Genomic DNA, 14,679 nt, shown 5'->3' on the forward strand with positions numbered 1-14,679 from the left:
TTCCATTAGTGCCATCATACTGGAGAGAAAGCAGACATCTCTACAGTTGATATCACCAAAACTCCTCACCTCACACCAAAAATATCTAGATGGATAAATAGCACTACAGGTGAGGATACATTTTGGGGTGAACTGTCTCTTTAAGATAACAAAGGCTTTGCTTCTTCAGCAAAAAATGTTCAAATCACATGCCAAGAACAAAAGATGTGCTAATGTGTTATATCAGCAGAGTTTTTTTTTGGCAAGTGTAAGCATACCTATCAGACAGACCATGTTGTGGTGCATTTGTCTTCTTCTTAATCTGCTAGTGACTGTATATCACTTTCTCTGCGCTTTGCTCAGTATGTGACCTCACTTCTGAGTCAGTGAGGCTCCCTGTGGACTACAGTTATTCTGAGATACTCTGCTGCATCACTAGGATAGAATACTAAGCAGACTCTGCATATGAGTTGTGTTGTATGATCTTCACAGTGCATCAGCGGCTGAAAACATTCTGTTACACTTATGAAGCTGTGGGTCTCTTTTGCTGTCACTCAGAGTCACCAGTATGTAACATATCGAATCACAGCATTGTTTCTCAGAGTGCCCAGAAACCCTGTGACTGTCATGGTTTGGGATTCTGTGTCTTCTTGTTGTCCCTCACTGCCTCCTCTATGTCGTTTCCCTCTGTGTTTCCCTTCGTTACCTCACCTGTCCTCTTTCCTCCACACTCTCCTCACCTGTTCCTGATCCCCTTGTTAGTGTCTGTGTATTTAGTCTTTGTTCTCCCTGCGCTCCTTGTCAGTTCATTGTGTGATGTCCCCGTGTTTCCTATGTCTCCTCTAAGGAACGCTACTGCAGATCATTCATTCCAACTGCTGTCAGACTGTTCTTGCACTACTTACACTTCTACCTCCACCATCTTCTGCAATTATCCTGTGCAATAATACTGTTTTTATTCATGTGTTCATTTTTTTTCTTTCATATTCTTACACTGAGTCTGTTTATTTCAAACACTGTCTTTATTTATGCATTCAGCCTTTTGACAATGCAGTACTTACAACGTATTTAGATGTATATAATGCACATTTACCTCAGTATACAATTTTTGGTCCTTTAAGTCTTTTCCTGTTTCTCCAGTTTTTTTGGTTGATTTCAGCTTTTTGTACATTTAAGCTTGCCTTCTGTTCCCCCATTTTCTGCCTCCTGTGTTTGGTCTGCATTTGGGTCTTAAATTATCACCTCATCCTGACAGTGACAAGCTAGCTCTCGGTGCAAAGCGAATAGACTCATCACAGGCTATTGTAAGGCTCATGGCTCATGACAGGCTGTAACATGGACACGTATGTTACGAACAGAAAAAACAAAAATGCTGGAATACGTTTCTGTCTGCAAAATTCAAGTTTCCGTCTCTACCAGTGAGGGAGTAAGCGCACACTCGACAGATCGTCTAGTTTGGACTACTGGAGGACAGGGATGTAAACAAACCGGTATGTAGCAACTAGCACAAACGCTGTTTCAACCACTTTTTTATTCATTTTGAGTCATACACGCTACAATGCTGTGTTGTAAAGTGTCTGCTGATGTTGCATAACTTTGGGGTGAGATTTGGAGCATGTTAAGACGTTTAAAACACAGTGTAAAGTTCTGACTCCATGCTTTTAGCTGTCAATGCTAACATTCTGTTCAAGGAGCCCTGAAAGGGTTGCACCAAAAGTGTTCGCGTCGTCGGTACTGGCAAGTCAAGGGTAGCTGAGGGATAAAGCTGCATGTTGAAATCAACCAAAGTTATCCTTTAAGAGAACAAAACACTATGACTTGAACATGTAGGGTTATATTGTCCAGACAACGTGGAGCCAACTATACATTACCCTTTGAATGCATTCACTCCACTGTCATTTTGTGACCTTCTTTATCCGCAGCTTAATCATAGGATTGATAGACACAATATAACATTTACATCTCTGTCACAATCTGACAGTGAACTGGGCAGAGGCAGACAGTATTAGGCACAGCTTTTTCAATGAAAACGATACAACACGGCTCTTAGCCAGTATATGATGTTTAAAATGCAACTAATGAGTCTGTGAACTATGAGGGCTTACACTGAAATGATAAAAGCACAAATGCATGAAGGTACATGGGCTTTTTTTTTTTTTTTTTTCAAAACACATTCCTACATACAAACTATAATGCATAAAAAGAGCTGTAGGGTCATATTGAAAAAAAAAATCTGAGATTTTGAAAATTAAGTAGTCTGAAGTAGTAAGTAATAGTAAGTTGCGAGCTAAAAGTAGTGTGAGAAATAAGTCGTAATATCACAGGCAAAGAGTCAAAAATGAATTATTATTATTTCAAGCTACATGTGCACTGACACGACTGCAGGTTTACCTTTGGCTGGCATGCAGCCACCTGCTGAGCAGCAGGACAGAAAAAAGAGCAAATGCTTCAGGGATTGTGTTTTTTTTTACTGGAGAAAAAAAAGGAAAAGACTGCATTTTTTTCCAGTATTTGGATCATATATCATGGATTATTTTTGCAGAAGTAACACATTACATCGCTTGTTATAACAAAAAAGTATACTGAGTAGTCTAACGGACTACTTTGTGACAAGTTACCCCCAACGCTGCACACAATTCATGATAACATGTCTTTTGTAGTGCTTAAGTGGAAACAATGACTCTATCACCCAACTAAAATAAGAGTGTGTGTGTTTGTAAATGTTACCCAATGCCAGACAGCAGCCTGAAGAAGAGGAAGAAGCCGTAGCCCTGGGCGAACGAAGACAGGAAGGCAAAGATACAGTTTATAGCCAATGCCACAATGAGACAACGCCGACGACCGACTTTGTCTGCCAGACCCCCCCACAAGAACGCCCCCACCATCATGCTGAGAAACACCATCAGACCTGCACAGACAGACAGACACATAAAGGGTGTTCAGACCTGAGTCCTGAATGATCTGGGTGGACAGCTTGGTACACAAACAGGTGTGAACACCTCCAAGATGCAGTGAGGATGCACTGAGATCTGATGACTCAGACCACATTTAAAGGTAGTCTGGCCCACATTCATTTAGCAGTGTGTCTGCACATGTGTGAAGAAGAAGTAGAAGAAGAAGAAGAACAAGAAGAAGAACAAGAAGAAAAGAGAAGAGAAGAAAAGACCACAGCAACAGGCAGAATGGATAATAGTAACCAGGCTCCCTTAACAAATGTTCTGATTTTAAGAGTTGAGGAGAAACTTAACTAAAGGGGGGGTCCACACATAACGATAATTGGGCTATGAAAAGCTGGAGTATATTCCTAAATGTTTGGGCCCAGTTGTTAAACATGATATCAACATATATTTTTCATTTCTGTGTGTTCCAGTGATATAGGTGTATATTTGCATAGAAGGGAAAGGAGATGTGATCACAAGAGGTCAGACACATATTGAGACATATTTTCATGTGTGAACTGATGGACTTAAAGCTGTCCAGTCATTAGACCACTCAGCAGTCACTCAAAGTAGAGATTAAGTGCCGATCACATTAGTGAGATGACTTTGTGATTAATCATTAGGTCTTAAATTATAACACTCTTTCCATAAATGCTGGACAACACACACTCATCACTTTAAATAAATACACCTGAATAGTCAGGTGACAATATTCAGTTCCTTTCCCTAGCCCTCATAAGAAAAAGCTATAATGCATATCTATTTTCAAACTCCATCCCTGTAATACGGGCATTGCTGAGATGCTGTACAGTTCTTTCCAAGGTCAGGGTAGCGTATTGATCACTCTGGCTGTGCCCGCTGACTCACAAAGCAAACACACACACACACACACACACAGTCTTGTTGAAAGCGCTGCTCTGGAACAAACCAGGGTAAGGAGGGAGAATGCGAGAAGTGTGAGACAGGAGAAGAACAAAATCTGGAGAGGGAGATAGTGTATGAGGAGAGCACAGTAGGGAGTGGAGTGGAAGTGGAGAGGATAAACAGTTGTTCACTTTCTCAATTTCTTAACATTTCAAACAGTTAGCCAAGTTAGTAGGAACTTGGAGTAGGGAGTGTTGAGTTTGCATGAGCTACAACAAAACAAAACAATTTTCAGAATATACCCAGATATTGTTTTGGGTCTCTCCAACCCTAACCCTAATGCCAGCCACACAAGCTCTGGATCCAATTGATCATGTCGACTTAACCCTAAAGCACTGATCCATCCCTTACCATTTCTCAAAATGTATGTAAAATAATCCTCAATAAAAAAGGCCTATAATATTAAATAATGAATGATGATAAAAGGCCTATCCCAGTTTAGGGATAAGTGTTTTAATGCATATATCAACATTCAGATGACCTGCAACTGTCGCTATTGGCATAATCAGCCCACATCATGGCCAATGTTCTAATTTAATAACAATATTACTGAGAAAAAACAAACAAACATGTAACGCTTGTTTTTCTAATGTGTCTGGCAAAAAAATGCCTTTTGTCATTTCAATATGCCCTGTCCGATAGTAACAGGTACACAAACTCCCTGTGTTTTTTTTATTTCCTTATTTACACTACTGTACATATAAATACATATTCTGTACATCAAAAAGCGCAAAGTTGGAAAAACACCCTATACAAAAGGGAAAATTGCAAAAGAAAAACATAAACTTGCACAGTTTCCAAGTGTTCCAAGAGTTATAAAAACTGATAAAAAAATATAACTGGATTTGAAATCTCATTGGCTACATGAGGCATCAATCATCTCTTGGCTGGCAGGTAGGGAGACAGGTAGGGAGAAAGAAGAGCAAGTGGGTGTCCTGCTGTCCTCATCATTCATTGGCTGTTTCAGGCCACAGGGCAGGCATCAAAGCTCCCAACTGGTCAAATGAGGTGTCAATGAACAGTTTAAGGTTGGAAGCCTTTTTAGGTGACTTACAGTTGCAGTTTAATGTCATTCTTCTATTCTATGAAAGATAAAAGCATGAAAAAAGCATTTGATTGCAGTGTTGCTATATTTTCACCATTTCTGCATGGAATACTGTGTTTGTGACTAGATATTTTACTAAAATGGATCTAGTGGACATCTGATGCATTACTGAACTACTAAATGCATGTTTTTTTCAGCTAGCTTGTTTGTTTATTGTGCCTCTCTGATGTGGTTTTATTTTAAAATCGTTGCTTGAGTAGAATGGAAATAATATAAGCTGTCTAACTGTAGATGACATGACTATACACTTGAGCTGAGGCAGCAGCCTATTCACCTAGCTGTGTTTTTATTGTTTGGCAAACCAGCCGATGTGATCACTCAGCTAATGAAGAATTAAAGTTCCTCTACAAAAAAAAAAAAAAAAAATGTGGCAAATGCATTAAGACTTGTGTTTCTCTGTCAAACCCTCAGAGGAATATGAGGCAGCTCTCTATTTCTGTTCAGGGGAGCATACCAACCAATTACTACATCACTAACGGACAAACATAAATTCTCCTGACAGCAGCACAAGGAAACACTTCCCACAATGAATCCACAATGTAAGCAACATTCAATCATTAACGTCCTTACCCAGCATTCCTTTCTCTGCATTGGACAAACATAGATCTTTTTCTGCAGACGGCAGAACAAACGCAACCACAAAACACTCGACTCCATCAGCCATCAGAGCCAGGCCCAGCACTGTGAAAAGTGTCCACTGGAACCTCCCGTGACCGCAGTCCTCCATGATGTCTTCGTATTGTTCAGACAACTCCTCTAGTTCAGAGACTGCACCGCCAGCTGCTCGAGATTTAGCTCTGGAACAGAGAAAAAAAAAAAAAGTAACAGGAATCTGTGTAATACTGTTCAATACAAAACAACAATTCCCTCTATATTATCATGAACATCTGTAATTGGCTCTGGTGTTGTTTGTCAGATTAAGGGATTACACGTCCTTAAACAGGAATGTAATTATATTGTGTTTGATCACAAGAATTAAGAAATCAATATTGCTGAAATCTGATTGAATCAAAAATCTTTGTGTAAAGCCAACTTTGTTTCCTCTCACAGAACCAAGCAGCTCCAGTGTAATGCTGCACCAGTGTGTCAATTCATACAGCACTCCGGCAGCTCGGATCCAAAAGAGGCGTGACAGCACACGTCATGATGTTGACATCTGTGCCCTCCTGTTAATCTAAACATGTACCCACTGACTCTTTACAATCATATGAATATTGTTAGAATGTGTTGTGACTGAGATACTAACCAACCATGCGTCCTGGAAAGTGACAAAGTTACCTTTTTTGCAGTTACGTCCTGTTTACTGATGGCCATTACATAATCACCATCAGTAAACATTTCTCTATATTTTGAGTGTAGTTAGTTATGAAATGCGCCTTTTCTATCTACAACAGTGTTGCACTGCCACCATATTGCACCTCCATGTTTCTACAGTAGCCGAGAAAGGACAAACCAAACACTCTGAGAGGCACTTTGCATGTTTAGCAACAACTTTAGGGGAGTGTCAAGGGGTGTTCGGTCAGTTGCGAGCTGCAACGTCACCGCTATATTCCTCTAAATCCTACACAGAGGACCTTTAATGTAATTAAAGTGCAGATTGATTTAAAATGTCTGCACTGCATTACCTCATAAATTAGATGCAACTTTGACTAAAATGAATGCAGATTTGGCGCTCACTGTGATGGATTGCACAACTCAAGAAAGTTTCAACAGTCTGCATTATACACACGTCATGGAAACCAGGGCTGCCAGGAAAGGAAAGATCACATTTCTATAACCAAGCCAGTGTTGAGGGACATATTTACATTTACTTAAATAAAACTACCAACACAACAATCTAATGAAATACTTTATGGCAAGTACAGTGTTACAGCTGTTTCTGTTCTGAACTGTTTGTCCCTTTTCTCCTCGTGTCCTCTCTAAATCTGCCCTGATTACTTAATGAAGGGCACCTGGCATGGGAGGAAGTGCTTATAAATTCCCGTGCCAGCCTACGATTTTGTTCTGTTATATTTTAGTTTATGGTTAGTTTTGTGGTTAATTGAGGTCAGCGGTGGAGGGCTTTTCTTTCCCAAGATCTGAATAAGGGATGGGGTGTAACCACAGTAAAATTCCTAAAGGTTAACTCAAGGTTATCAGTTTTCAACATTACTATGTGTTCACAGGTATTGGGAAGTACTGACTCTATGGCTTCAGAGGAAGCTGCATGTACATTGATAAAGTGCCCTCCAGTGATGTCACTGAATGGTTAAGTTGCATTATGGGTAATGTAGGTGTAGATTTTGAAGGGTAGTCCACCGGATTGCATTCCTGTAACACTGTTGGACTCATAATGGACTGTTTAAATGATCAGAATGGAGACAGCCGAATCAGAGATATCACCGTTTTATTCCACACATTCTTCTTCCTTTTCAAAACCTGGTGCCTGCATTACCCACAAGGCAGTTTGGCCACTGGGTGACATCACTGGAGGTAATGTAGTCTTAAATACATTTACTTCAAAATTTAACGTAGGTACAGTGCTGCATTATGTATTGCTAAATGTATATGGGCTAAAAATGCAAAACCTCTGGCTTTAAGCAGGTACATAAATAAGGTGGGATCCGTGCAGCTTAGAGTTTGGAAAATGTTTGTCAAAACAGCCACAGCAAGAACACTGAACTAATGTATGAGAACTGCAAACAGATGAAAAAGCAGAGACGGCACATGGATGCAGGGGGTCGAGATGGAACCTATTATACTGTTGTGTGTAAAAAATAAACAGATGATTGTGTACTGTTGGCTACATCTGAGTGAAGGTTAAGAGAAGGTTGGCGTCTAAGAAAGTTGGACCTAGTGTGAGGGGACTAATAAGGTGAGAATGCAGTCTCTAGCCATACATGCACATTGTTCTCTGGTTGTTGGTACATTAGGAGAAGAACAAAAAGAAGAAATCTGCTGTAGCTTACCGTGCGGCTCGCTGTGCAGCCTTCACTTCGTCAGGATGTGGTATCCCTTGATATTCTCCTTCGTACATTTGATCCTCTTCATCGTGTCCTTCTGTTGCGTCACTTGCTGCGTCCTCTTCCTGGGGAGGGTAGTTAGCCTGGTAACCATATCCCTCTTGGCCACCACCTTCTCCATAAGTCCCGTAGCTGTCATCCCCTCCTTGGTGGTATACGTTGTTTTGATAGGGGTCAGCCATCATGGCTCAGTGGGCTGCTGGCCTAAGAGCTAATTTAACAGCAGATAGAGGGCTTTTGTTTGCCGTGCCAGGTATGTCTCGTCTGATGATTAATCTCAGAAAAAAGCAGTTATGATAAACTATCTTTCAGACCAACATGACACATTAATTAGCCTAAAAGTGCAAATAACCTAAACTACTTGTGTCACAGTCATTAGTTACAGTGACTGTTCCTGTTACTGGCATTTAAAGACAGTAGTAAGTAATGGTGTTAACTAGCATCACAAATTCCCTAAAGGATTTGTTAGATAACAGCAGATATTCTAAACATATATGAACACAAGGTGGAACTTTGTGTAATAATGTGTCCGTCTCACTTCCTGGTTTGAGTTGAGGTGAGGCTGGTGGGGACACTGGGGACCTCAGATCTCTTCACTTTTCACTCCTGACAAGAGAAAGACTCAGGTAAGTTTATCCTCAAACGAAAAAACAAGTCTCTGCATAATCTCTGTACAAGTAACTTTACAACTTATTCTCTCATGTCTCAATGTGCTGAACCAGTTCAACTCGAACTTTATGGCAGATTGCTCAGTCACATAGCGGTACATTTTATTTGTGTTTATGCTCATCCACAAGAGACACGATGAGGTGATTGTTTCCTCATAGCAATTTCATAATTTGCGGATGCGGGTAAACAACCCCACTTTAAATTTAAAGTGGTTCTTTCCTTTCTTCTTCCTGGGTGACAAACGGATGAGTAGAACACACACTCAATTTTGTTCAACCCAAGCAGTGTAAGCTTGAAATGCTGCAAATTCTGTATCACTAACAGCATCGTCTAACAAAAAAATATTTTTCATCCACTTGACAGTATAAATTATTTCAGTGTAATGTTTGAAGATTTGATAAAACCTGCTGCATGCTGCTGACGCACGTTATACACACACATCACAGTAAGTTAGCAAATCATTTGAAACACCCAAGGCGAGCACATGGTGTTTAAGATGCTTTTCCACTTAAATCCCTGTCATTCACAGTGAATCCTATAATTTTACTGGGTCACATACCATATATTGTAATAAGCCACTGTGCCTCTCTGTTTAGTTTAGCTCAATAAATGCTAACATTCTCATTTTAACAAGCTAATACTAAGCAGGTACATTGTTTACAATGCTCATCATGGCATGTAAGCATCCTAAAATCTGCTTAAAAGAATGTCATTAGTTTTTTGGCCCTTTAAATAGCAAGACATAAAAATAAAAAGTAGTTTTAGAAACATCTGTTTTCCATGCCCTCATGTGTCCTTTAAGTTTCCCTGTGTATTTCCCTTGAATTTCCATGCCCTCTTGTGTCTCTTTAATTGTCTCCTATGTTCTCCCCTCTGGCTCCCTCTGTCTGTCTGTTGTCCCTTCATGTTTTCTCATGTGCTCCTCCCCCTCGTTATCACACCTGGCTTCCTCCCTCCTCTCTCTCCTCACCTGTTCCTCATCTTGTAATCAGTGTCTGTGTACTTAGTCTCTGTGTTCCCCTCACTCCTCGTTTGGTCATTGTTTGTATTCTGTCTTTGGTTGTCCATGCGCCTGTCCATGCTCTTCCTGTCTGGTATGTTTTGGTTTTGAGATTTCCATGTTTGAATTGTACTTTGCCTTTTTCTTTGCACTTTGTTGAACTGTCTTATTTTGCTACTTTGTTTTGCTGTTGCGTTGCTACTTTGGTTTTTGTCCTTGATTCTTTTTTTTTATGCGCTTGTCTCCCGTGTGTAACTGCATTTGGGTCCACCTCTTCTTTCCATAGTTTTCCCCTTTAAACCCCTTAACCTGACAGAAAGTGCTTAAGAGATTCTTTGAGCTGCATAAAAAAATCTGCCAGTTTCTGGAAAACAAAGGGAAAGATACCACAGAGCTCCGGGAGGACAAGTGGAGATGTGATCTGGCATTTATTTATTTATTGTTTTTGTTTGTTCGTTTCATATTTTTATTGATGTGTATACAAAGACACTTTTATCTGGACAGATTGGTGTCGGCTTTAAACATGTTTGCATACACCCTTAGGTTTTAGATTGACATATTTTAAGAACAAACAAGTTACAGAAAAATAAAACCAAATAGACAGCAGGCCTACAATGAAAAAGTATTTAGACATAGTCTGTCTAAATGAATAAATAAATAGAGAGAGAGAGACTCATCTCATCTCATCTCATCTCACGCCCTCCCCCAGAGCACCTACCACTATCCCATCCCCAAATGATAGAACACCAGTGCTAACTCCACAAGGAGTCATAAACCAAAAGGATAAACTCAAGGCTTTGGACCAAACAATCATCTTCGCCACGCTCCAACTTGGCTGGAGCTCCTGCGATTATTAAAGTATATAATATATTACTAAAGACGGGACTGAGATTTTAATAACACAGAACTCAGATGAATCTAAGAAACCTGCACATAAGCATATTGACTTCTTATTAGAACAGTGGGTGTTATGGTGCCATTTATATCAAAATCAACAGAACACATCTACAGTAACGGTATAATATTTAAAACTGTTTTGTAGACAGTGCTGATGAAAACAAAACAAAAAAAACAACCAAACAAAAAGCATTTCAGCACCACTTTTCTTCGGTAACGTAACTGCAGTGGCACCTACACTCAGACCTGTTTCAATAAGTTTGCACTAACTAACCCAAGTTTACTTGAGTGTTCTCACAGAAGCTGCGGCTTCGTCAGGTGATGTGAATTCCCTCGTGACATCCCCTCTGGTGATTCGGAGGCGCGCCGGGTGTAGCAGCCCAAACCTTATGTCATGAATGTCCCTGAGCTGGCGTTGGATGATACTGAAGACTGCGCAAGCTTTAGCCATCCATGCCATGAGATCCAGGAAGATGGAGATGGTGCATAATAGTGTAAATGTGCTATTATGGGACAAGGACGTTCGCCGGGTTTCGGCCTGGGCTGGAGGGATCGATGCGTGCGGTCCACAACTGGCTCTTTTCCTAAGCCCAGAGCATCTTTCAGTAGGGTGGAAACTGTGGTCGCGCCGACCGTGCTGTGCTCCTCGGGTAGTCCTGTTATCCTGATGTTCTTATAGCGAGACCTCACCTCCAGGTCTTCACAACTACTGTCAAGAGTAACAAGTTGGGCCAAAAGTTTGTCCACTTTAATTTGAGTGAAACCACATCATCGGTACATGTCGACAGGGGGGCCTCCATGTCATTCACTGTAAACTTTAGCACTTACACTTCCGACCAGATAGCTGCCATGTTGGCTTTTAGCTCAGTCTTCACACTCTGCAGCTCGGACTTTATCTGAGTGAAGTTGTTTGTCATTGATGTCTCTAATTCCATCTTAAAAATGCCTATCATCCCTTCTTGAATAGCAGTGAGCAGTTCAGCCTTGAAGTCTGCAGTAGCCATGCTTGGGACGGCAGCAGTTTTTTTCTGAAGTGGGCGCTTTAGCAACTGCACGCCACGGCAGGGTGGCTGGACCACTCCTCGACGGGGATGCAGCCAGGGGGACAGGCCTCGTTTGTGCTGCCGCTGGGTTGCTCATATTTTTTGGCTTTGAAGGCATAGAGGCATACATTGCAGATACAACGAGCTTGTGGAGTTGAAATGTAATAATAGAAAGTTCACAAAAAAGCCCTGGTGTTCATTTAAGAAAGTTTTGCAGGAGCTCCCGCAAGCATGTCTTACTCCATTAGTCGCTAAGCCGGAAGTCTTCGTGATCTGGCATTTTTGTGCAACATAAGGAAACATATCATTGTGCTAAACCTCCAGCTTCAAGGATGAGGACGTGTGAGTATGCAGTGAGAGCTTTCCAAGCAAAACTGCACATGTGGGAGACTCAGATGCAGCAAGGAAACTTTAGTCACTGTCCGTGTTCCCAAACGACGACAAGACATTTTTCCACTGCCCTCCCGACAGCGCAATTTGCTGATAAACTGGGTGCACTTTGGCACAGTGTTCACGAGGCGACTTTTCCATCCAAATGGAACTGAGAGACCTCCAGTGTGATAATACACTCTAGGCAAAGTATGACTCTGTGGGCGCTGCACAGTTTCCAAGCTTCATCCCTGCAATGATGCCTCAACTCTGTCAACATGATGCTCTGCATATTTGGATGCACATACCTAGGTGAGTAGCTTTTCTCTGTGACGAAGATGAACAAAAACCAACAAAGGAGCCGTCTCACTGATTCACCTTCACTCCTTCTCGAGAGTTTCCACAGCAAAAAAATCTAACCCCAAACGCTGATGAAATGGCAGCTAAGAAAATGCGCTAAGCATCTGGCTCTAGCACATAAATGTTTTCCTTCTGTACTTGTACCAATAGCCTGATTATCCTTTTTAAAAAATGTTGACTGTGTTCGGCCCTTGAGATAGTGCTGGTTTATAATTTTGGCCCTCTCTGTCAGTGCATTTACATGCACAGCTTAGTCAGATTACAGCTATAGTTCGACTATGCTGCTCAATCAGACAACAGCAATTGTCCGAGTATACATGCCAGTGAGAAAATCGAATTACTGGCCGAAGCATGTCATAGCCCGGTACGCTAGGTGGCGCTGTACCTATTTCAACTAGCGGTAATACAGAGCCACCTCTGGCTGACCTCTTTACGTCACCAGCTGCCTCGGCATTCCAGAAAGATGGCCAAGGAAATGCCAGTTTGCTGTTGTGACTCTGTGACATGTACTGGCAGGAAAATAGAGCCCTCAGTCTTCCTTCCTGTTCATGTTGTCTCAGAGGTGACTAGGTTGTATCCACCATATGGACGCTTTCTTGGCCAGGAGGCCAGTCACTGCCACTGCCAAGCTACAATCACTGCTCAGCTCTTCTCCGCAGCACACGTTCTCCATTTGTATGAAAAAATAACCCTGCATTTTGACTTAGCATAGCACACGAGCAACATGATTAAATGTATCATAGGACCACATGTTGAGTAATGGTGAATTAAGCTGAGAGTAAATGTGGTATTAGAAGTGCAATTATGCAGTGCTGCAGAACTAATGCCAGTTAAAATACGTTATCAATAGTCATTTATTTGATTCAATTGTATAAAATTCAAAAATAACACAAAGATTCATCCGTGCTTAAAACTCAACAGCAACATGTCTGCGCTTTGTCTTTCCAAGCCAATGAGAAGGACTGTTCAGTGCACTGGGTTTGACAAAAGTGCAGAGGAGACACCATCAACATCACAAGGCATGTGCACACAGCAGTTTGCTCAAATGTGATTCCGTCAGCTTCTGTCCATCTCGCCGCTATGTTCTCTAGTGTTAATGTTTAATGTGAGTATCCTATCTGAAATGTTGTCATCAACATGATCGCAGGACTGATGTCACTGGGTCAGTTGATGTGATGTATTTCCCTACCTGATATACACCTGAAACACTTCATATTTTGTATAGTTCGCACTCTGCACCTAGACGAGCAGGTTCAGGGGAAGCTGCATCTGTCACCCTTCTGAACTCCACACCCCAATGACAACCACCCAAACCCCAAATTCAATAATGTATACTTTGAAAGGTAAGACACTACACTGAAGGATTTCTCACTGAACTCTCATAGCTTCTCAGATTACCATGCTACATAATGAAGTGCCCTACTTGTCTGGTTGTGTGGCTTCTTCTACCTTTGAGGCTCTTGATGAAGGTAGATCCATTCCTCCGTTTGGTTAATAGCAGTACACCATCAGTGGTTGGGATGATGGCCGCTGGATTTATTACTTCACTTTGTTGTACACAATTCCATTTATGTGCCACTGCTTTGTACAACTGCTTGTTAAAGGAGAATTTCGGTCGATTTAATCATGCAGCTTCATTGCTCAAGCTACTCTTGGCTTGCCAGTACTGAAGACGCGAACACATTTGGTCCAACCATTACAGGGCTCCGTGAATGGAGAGTTAGCATTGAGTCGTGTTGTAGGGCTGCTGCTCGTGCTCCCTGTCCCTGTGTGTGCTGCTGTAATTGTTTGGCGGTGGTAAGTGTCATATGTTTCTTGGCATTGTGGTTGATGCTACTATGTGGCTAACACTAGTGTGGTCACTGTAGAGTTATGCAAAAGATTCTCTGTCACTCCGCGATCATCTTTAGGTCCACTTTATTGACTCACGGTAAAACATAACACAGGGATGACTGACTGCTGTTTCTATGGGCTGGTGTTACTCCCTAAAAGGTCCGGCCCTGGACTACCACTATCTGGTTCCCACGCCCTGCGTTACCTGATATCACACCATTACAACACATCACTCTTTCTTTGAGTCTTTTAAGACGTGCACAGATTGTATGCTATATTGTAACACATAAGCATGAATTACTGTTAACAGACCAACTCAAAACATTAACTCCATAACTATGAATTTACTAACATCCAGCAAGGTTTAAGCGGTAAAGTCTCAAGTCTCACCTATTCCTCCTAAGGAATTTTAGGAGACCAAAAAAGACTACAATGAGACTGAAATGAGCTGGAGTTGGTGGCACAGTGACTGGAGCACACCTCTGTCTGTCTGCACTAAATATGACCTTGGAGAGTCACATTGTTTGAGGACTGTAGCTGTCTTTGTCCATCCACGTTC

The 14,679-nt window shown here is 41.4% G+C and overlaps 1 protein-coding gene across 1 annotated transcript in view; it reads right to left on the bottom strand.

Moving 5' to 3' along the window:
- LOC119024792 (synaptic vesicle glycoprotein 2B-like) overlaps positions 1–14,679 on the bottom strand; it is a 58,969-nt gene that overhangs the window by 22,964 nt on the left and 21,326 nt on the right. The window contains exons 2-4 of the mRNA XM_037107908.1: positions 7,896–8,555; positions 5,518–5,744; positions 2,707–2,887 (exon numbers count right to left, since the gene is read on the bottom strand). Of these exons, the coding sequence (XP_036963803.1) occupies positions 2,707–2,887; positions 5,518–5,744; positions 7,896–8,134 (647 nt within the window). The 5' untranslated portion in view covers positions 8,135–8,555. The remainder of the gene's footprint in view (positions 1–2,706; positions 2,888–5,517; positions 5,745–7,895; positions 8,556–14,679) is intronic.

This window comes from Acanthopagrus latus, chromosome 8 (assembly GCF_904848185.1).
Source record: "Acanthopagrus latus isolate v.2019 chromosome 8, fAcaLat1.1, whole genome shotgun sequence".
NCBI lineage: Eukaryota > Metazoa > Chordata > Actinopteri > Spariformes > Sparidae > Acanthopagrus > Acanthopagrus latus.